The 8031-nt window shown below is 34.1% G+C and overlaps 1 protein-coding gene across 1 annotated transcript; it reads left to right on the top strand.

Annotated features, from left to right (window-relative positions):
* Positions 1 to 422: 422 nt before the first annotated feature.
* NEUROD6 (neuronal differentiation 6) lies at positions 423 to 3049 on the top strand. The gene is made up of 2 exons (XM_056518432.1): positions 423 to 785; positions 1683 to 3049. The coding sequence occupies exon 2, from the start codon at positions 1704 to 1706 to the stop codon at positions 2715 to 2717; it is 1014 nt and encodes a 337-aa protein (XP_056374407.1). The 5' UTR covers positions 423 to 785; positions 1683 to 1703; the 3' UTR covers positions 2718 to 3049.
* The last annotated feature ends 4982 nt before the right edge of the window (positions 3050 to 8031 follow it).

Raw genomic sequence — 8031 nt, 5'->3', positions numbered from 1 at the left:
CGGGGAATTAGCAATGTTTAATAACATAATATTTTCCATAATATAAGTGTGTATGGAATGTAATGTGTCTAATGGTTAGGCCAGGTTTCTGCATGTTTAACAGAATGAACTTTTAAAACAATTGCCATGTTCCTTCTTTATGCCCCTGCTGTTTATTGCAGATAATTAATTATATTCTCAGTAATGAATAACATTTTCCTATATTGTTTGGAGTTTCCTATATTTTTTATATAACATGAACACAAAACTACAATTCTAGTTATTATGCAACAACAGACATTGAATCAATAATGGGTTAATTTCACAGAAGCAAGGGAACATAGCATCAGAAGAATGAATACACCTCATTCCATGCTGTGTCATTTGGAGATGAGAACTTAACATTGGCACCACTGCCTTCTATTTAATGTGTCCCTAAAGATTCCTTGGGAAAAAAAAGGAGTCGCTCTGATGGAACTGCAAAGCCTGTATGTGAAATGCTAGTGCAGATTTTTTTTTATCAGTCTAACCTCCTGTGTTGATACATGAATGCTGGTACCCACTTACAGGGATGCCAGATGATCAGTGCAGAATGAAGGTCCCAAGGGAACGCATCATGTGGTTCTCTGCCCTGTGACGTCACTAGCAGATGGCATGGGTACCAGCTCTGGCAGTTGGCATCAATGTCACTTTTTTAGAGATCAATGAGATACACACATATCTAGACTCCTGGAGACAATGCGACATTCGGACTTACTCTGAAGGCGAAAAAATGAAATTTGGATGTTGATTGAATAAATCTGAAGGTAACAAATCTTTTTATGCTGTACTATCTGAATTATGCTATGTTATATTTACACATTGCAGTTTTTTGTTGGCACGTATTGTTCTACTTGATTTACTTTCTTCCATATCATGCCCTTTCTTGCCATCATATCATGACACAAGGTAGTCATGTAGGTTAATCTGCATCACTATTCTAGAATGCTTTCATAATTGCATAATGAAGGGATTGTGTTACTAATTGCTCGTTCGTTTAGGCACGAGAGGTATTCATGTGCTGCTCCCTGCATGCTGTCTTATGCTCTGACTTTATATACACATTTCCTCTCAGCCCTCTCTTCTACATAGACAATATTTCAGTATAGTATTTAGACTAACATTGCCAGATTGCATCTAGGTAAGGAGCGAGCAGTAGATCCTATAAAGGCTTGTAATAAGCCACTCGTCATGTCCTTTCCCCTTTTCTCTAGTAATGCCTTAAATGATCACAATGAGCAATTATTTTACTAAAATAAAATAGGTTTTTTATTTAATTATTTTTTTTTTACAATTTGAAAGGAATATTTATAAAAAGATGATTGCTTAAAATTATACCCTAAATATTTATAAGTGTTTCCAAGTGAACACAACTTATTTGAAAATTCTTACCAATTGCTGTAAGTAATGCAAATTGTGATATTGATAAAAATAATATACATCTAGAATTCATACAAATTGATATGGTCCTGCAGTTTTATAAGTTTGAAAACTGTTTTCTTACTTGCCTGAATGTATCGTTAGAATTTTGTAGATGATGATACACAATTTGTGATGCACAATTGACTTAAACGTTCTGAAAATGAGGTGTTGTATGAGAGGTGTGAGGGATTTATTTGTTAGGAATATTAGTAATATCTGTGAATCTTGCTCTGTTGTTTCAGGTGGTTTATTCGTAAGCAGAAATGTTAACACTTCCATTTGACGAATCTGTTGTGATGACGGAGTCGCAGCTATGTAGAAAGTATGTGCGGGAAAATGAGGAGCAAAAATCTGTAAAGAAATTAGAAGGTTGTGCTAAACAGATAGTATCCCATGGGAAAAATATCAAAAGAACACCTGAAGAGGAAACAGAGCAAGAAGAAGAGGAGGAGGACAAGGAAGAAGAGGATGAAAATGGTTTGCCAAGGAGGAGGGGGCCAAGGAAAAAAAAGATGACCAAGATTAGAATTGAAAGGATTAAACTAAGACGGGTAGAAGCCAATGCAAGAGAAAGGGGGAGAATGCATGGTCTAAATGACGCCCTGGACAATTTAAGGAAAGTTGTGCCCTGCTATTCTAAGACACAAAAACTGTCTAAAATAGAAACTTTGAGGCTGGCCAAAAACTATATCTGGGCTCTGTCTGAGATCTTGCGCATTGGGAAGAGGCCAGATCTGCTCACCTTTGTGCAAAACCTATGCAAAGGTTTGTCCCAGCCCACCACAAACTTGGTGGCTGGGTGCCTGCAACTCAACGCCAGGAGTTTTCTCATGGGTCAGAGTGGTGAGGCAGTCCATCATGCAAGATCCCCATATACTTCTATTTACCCTCCATATCACAGCCCTGAGCTTAGCACCCCACCAGGTCATGGGAGCCATGACAATTCCAAGACAGGAAAGCCGTACAATTACTGTAGTGCTTATGAATCTTTTTATGAAAGCACTTCTCCTGAGTGCACCAGTCCTCAGTTTGAAGGTCCCTTAAGCCCTCCCTCCATGAACTATAATGGGATATTTTCCCTGAAGCAAGAAGAGGCCTTGGACTATGGGAAAAATTACAATTATGGCATGCATTACTGTGCAGTGCCAGGCAGAGGTCCCCTCGGGCAGAGCTCTATGTTCAGGTTGCCTACAGACAGCCACTTCCCTTATGACTTCCATCTGCGCAGCCAGTCTCTCGCTATGCAAGATGAATTAAATGCAGTTTTTCATAATTAATGAGGAAAATGAATATAAACAGTGGTCATTCACCTCCCTCCCCCAATCTAATTAAGATAAAGCAGATGCTTGTTCACACAGTAATTGACACAGCTCAATTAAGGTATCGCCACCGTCCCTAAAGTGTGTTTTAAACTTCTGTGCTCTAGTTTGTTTGTTGGTTTGTTTTTTTCCCTCTACATTTTCTACCATATTTAAAAGAAAGCCCGTCACTCCTGATCCTTTTATTAGTTGAATACTGTGATTTTGCCCTGCACTAAAGCCGTATTTTATGTTTATTTGTTAAGCGATCTGTTAAGATTACGTGATGAAATAAAGAAATGTACACTACACCATTCCTATGTCTATATTAATTACACCCAAACAATTCAGGGCAATCACATGGTAAGCCGTTTGCTGCCAGAAGGGCCTGTAAACCATTGAAAAGAAATGCCTTGCAGGCAGGCCTCATTGTCAATGAGCAGATTAGTGACTACATAACAATGCACAATTGAAGCTCATTAGGTCCTGAATAAGAAAGTTCAGCATGTACATGAAAAGTTCAAAATTATTCAAAATTGTGACAATTTTTTTTTTTTAAGCTAAAGAATTGTTCCCGGCAAACAAAAAAGGTGTAGGGGAAAAAAAAAATCCTGCTATTCTCAGAATAGTAAATAAGTGGACGCAGATGGCTGGGGATCAAGTGTAAGATTCAGAATTTTTAATTAATAGGTGTTACAGACCATCTCACTAAAATGCATCACTACGCTGCATAGATTAAATGAAATATAAAACACTGCTATGAGTTTACTTTGGCATCACTCTCACAACATATGTGCATATAACCTACTAGGATTTTTTTTTTATTTTTTTTTTTTACTATTGCCACTTTAGCATATGTCTAATTCAGAGTAAAATAAGAAATTAATAAGGAGGTAATTAAACATCTACAGATATTGTTCTGCCTATTTTATCCTAAAATTAAATCTAATCAAAATTAATTTTCCATATCAAATTAGTAAGTGGTCGTCATTTCTTTGCAATTTATTATTAAAAATATTGACATCTATTTAAAAATAACAACTATGTATCTAACCTCTCATAATACATAGATAGAGGAGCTGAGATTATTAGTTGCAACATAGCTGCTTTTTCTTTCCTATCTCATCGTGTGTTTCTGGTGGTTTTACACAGCACCACGCAAACTTTTTTTTTACATGAATTTATGTCAAACTATTAGAAATGCACAATGTGTTGCCAACTAAAAAAATAACATATTCAGCTCTGCTATAACTAAAAAATAAATAAAATAAAAAACACTGTCAGATCTTTGAGTTTATAAATTTGCTGCTTCTGTTTCTGGCTGTTTTGGATTATATTCCAGTTTTAAGGCTATGTCTGTAGGCCAATTAATTCATATAGACTTGTACCATGGCACTAAACATTATGTTCACTTGTAGACAGACAAAGTGTTTATATTTTTTTTTTAAGCGTACATGAAAGGAGAGCAAGTGGAAGTGAATGTGTGTATGTATATATAGATGTGTGTGTTTCAAATAAGTTGGGTAAGGTAGAAATACAAGTTTTGCTTTCAAATAATTAGAATGTGGAATAAATATTACTACACAATAATTAAAAGAAAATGTATTTATAAGCAGTAGTGCTGAAAATAAATAACATCAAGGAATATACTTAAAACATGAATTAAAGTAGATTTATTATATTATTATAATGTCAATGATCAACTAATCACATTGAGACATGCAGAATGTAGACAATATGTACTGTAGGTGATATAAGGAAGGAGATCTGTATATATTCACTTGTATCTATGTACACTAGAAATATTTCTAGCTCTAAAAGTTAACAAACACCAATCTGCAGGCTATGATAGACCAATAGAAAGGTTGTGTGTGTGATATTAGAAATGAACAACAGTACAATATAAGAAATGGGCTATTGCCATACAGTGTGTAGCCTTCCAATAAAAAAATAGAAAAATAAAATAGAATAAAAAAATTTAAAAATTATAGTAAAATCATTTTTGAATCTAACTAAATTGATTTGACCAGTGCTAAGTGAATATAGTTTCATTCATGACCTAGAATTGATAACATGTATTATAAGTGGACTTAGCCCATATTATTGTAGTAAGTAGTAACCAACAGGTAAAATTGTGCTGAAACATTTCATATACTGATCTGTGACGTGAGGAAGAGATATTGGAACGTATCTGTTATATTTCGGCACTGTTCATTGGACATTAGCCTAAGAATGTAACAAGTGTTTGTCTTTGATTTTTCGGCAACTAAGTCAAGTATGTGCACATTTAATACACATACAGCTACAGTGTAATATAAAAATCCCAGCCTGCATTTATTTTTTTACCAGTTTTTTTTTAAATGGTGATATTAGATGGAAATAGGATCTACTAATAATTAAGAGTAACTCAGCACAATAAAATTAACAATATACATTAATATGTATAAACACAAACAATGTGAATCCAAATATCCATATTACTTTATAGCTTTCCTTTTAGTCATTGTATAAAAAAATTATAATAAATGTGTGTGTGTAAAGGAGAGGAACAATATAACAATAATAATAATGTCATAAATAATGTAATGAAAATCCTAAAAATAAGTTATAAAGTTTTCTCCTTTCTTCCTGTTTGAATATTACAGTAAAACAATGTTTGACTATAGCCTTCACCATTTTATAACCTGCTATTTTTTTGCACAGTTTTGCATTTATTTAGGCATGAAAATCTCTGTATAAATAGAGGTGCTTACTATAGTGATCACAACTACTTTAGCTCGACTTCTAAGTTATTCTGACCTTTTTAATATGTTAAATGCATTACTAGGACGCCCGCAATTATACACCTATTGTTTACTTCATTAAGTTTGTAAGTCTGGAACTCACAAGTGCATGTGATAACTTATATCCAAATGAAATAAACAGAACCTTTCATGTCATATAAATATCCTAATTAATCTTATTACAAAGTACTGAACCTATATAATGACACAGTATATGATTTAGGGTAACATACAGATGTCAATGTGTTTTCCTGACTGTGTTAACCCGACACAGCAATGTAGTGTGTCGGGATAGTGTAACTCCGGGGACAAAGATAAGGCCAGTAATTGAGCAATATTAAACATATTTTTTTTTTTAATGTTTTTTTTTATTTATTTTTTTGTATACATTAGCATAATTATTATACATTATGTTAACTTCAGGAGTGCAGTACAATATCTTAATGCACTAGGCATCAATATGAGGCTATATCTGTACTTGTGTAATAGAAATAAAAATTGTATCAAAATATCATATTGAGACGGAATATTGCGCTCAATACATGGGGGTTCTTCTGTATACAACATATTTAGTCAGCAACAGATTGTGTTTTGCTCTTTAACCAAATATCTTGACCCTATTTATGGGAATCTTTTAGCCTCCTTCTCAGTCAGGTATGATTTGATAGCATTCATTGGGCAAAAACAGCAGCTGTAACTTTTAAATAAGGGTTTGTTTTTTAGTGGCACAAAGTGGACACATGTAAATGTATGGTTAGCTGTTTGCTATTTTAGCTTTTTTTTATTATGATTTTATATGTTTATTTCTTCCAATGTACACCTCAATAGTGATGTGAAGGGCTTAAAAACAAATGGTTAGAACATAGCAGTGTACATGTTCACATGCATTTTCATAAGGAAGGGAACAATTAACCCCATAATATGTCAAACCAGCTTAAGAACTCTTGGTAGCTGGTACAAGAGCAATGAATTCCCATATAAACCATACCTATACATGTTAAAATGCAAATTTTTTGTTGTCTCCATCTGCTGTGTTCTCTACCTCTGACAGTAACACTGGATTGCAGGCTCATTAATGCTCCAATTCATTGCATAGGCACAGAGACTGATGCTCACAAAATAGTGATTTCTGGCGAAAAAGGTAAAAAGATCAAATTCATTTGTAGATATTGCCATGTTATGTTCATTCAACAACTAGTGCATTCATTTTTTAAACTACACATTTGTGTGAAGTTTATTAGGGTTACTGTCATTTGTAAGCCAATTGTACTGCCCAAATGCAGCAAGAAATATATATATTTTTTAAAAGCCTTAATTTTTTGTTCACATAAACAGCTAATCAGTGAATTCCGCACATATGTTCCCTGCCAGAATGAAAATGGCTTCAGTGTTTTGCATTCACGGCGACATATTCAAATATCAGCAATTGTCAGTGTTCAATATTTTCTCCTGTAAAATAGTTTTTCTTCTCTGAATTGTGCTTTCACATTACGAAGTATATATCTGATGAGAACTAGTTGGCAAAAACAGCTGAGAGCTTAAAAAAAAAAAACAAGTTGCCTTTTTTTTTTATTCTATAGCAGAAAGTACCTTACAAATGTAGGTGAAGTACTATAAACTACAAAATAACCACCAAAAGCTAATAGTCACTGAATTTATGTTTGCCTTCAGATGTATTGGCACATGTTAATCAAACCTCTTGGCCGTTCTTTACTTATAAAGATAATTCATATAGAATGTGTGCATCAAGTGTTGTAATATGCTGGACATATATTCCTATTCTATACTCTGCACTTGGGTTTACACATGGTATTTTAGTCAATATTTGGGCCTAATTTTTTATCTTTATTAAGTCTGTATTTTTATCTAAAGCCAGTAGTGGGTCCAAAAAAAGTGTTGGTTCCACTTCTAAATGTGTCAAAAAATACGGACCAAAATACTACAAAATGTGAACCCAGCATTACAGCCCCGGAGTTTAGGTTGACCCATTGAAAGTTACATTAACTGATACTCTATGTGTCCATGAAAATGCCCAAAGTCCCAAACATTCCTTGGTACCAGTCTGTGTTGTGCCCCCTGCAGCATGATGTCTGTGAATGTCAAGATGTGCGTATAAATGCTTACAAGAGATTTATTATTTTAGCTCAGATATGAGATGATGCAAATTTTGGTGAAATGCCTTCACAAGTTTTTAAGATTTAGATTTTTTTTTAGATAGCTACCGAGACCCATCTATTGTGTGTCCCCCTTTTGCAATAATTTCTTATTGCTCCAATGCAAGGGCATAGCTATAATGGGTGAAGAGATAACAGTTGTACCCAGTTCTTAAGGGGACCTAAGGCCACATACGGAGACAAAAGTAATATAAATGGATCATGGTAGATGGACTGTCATATTTAGCTTTGGGATCAAAGACAGTAAAGAAATCTAAGCTATTTTATATAACAGATTCTCACTTTAGAATTACTGTGTATGTTTTCACTAATTTACAGAATTCCAGGGAAATGGGT

The sequence above is a fragment of the Hyla sarda genome, chromosome 5, assembly GCF_029499605.1.
Source record: "Hyla sarda isolate aHylSar1 chromosome 5, aHylSar1.hap1, whole genome shotgun sequence".
NCBI classification, from domain to species: domain Eukaryota; kingdom Metazoa; phylum Chordata; class Amphibia; order Anura; family Hylidae; genus Hyla; species Hyla sarda.
This window is presented reverse-complemented; position numbering and strand designations above follow the sequence as displayed.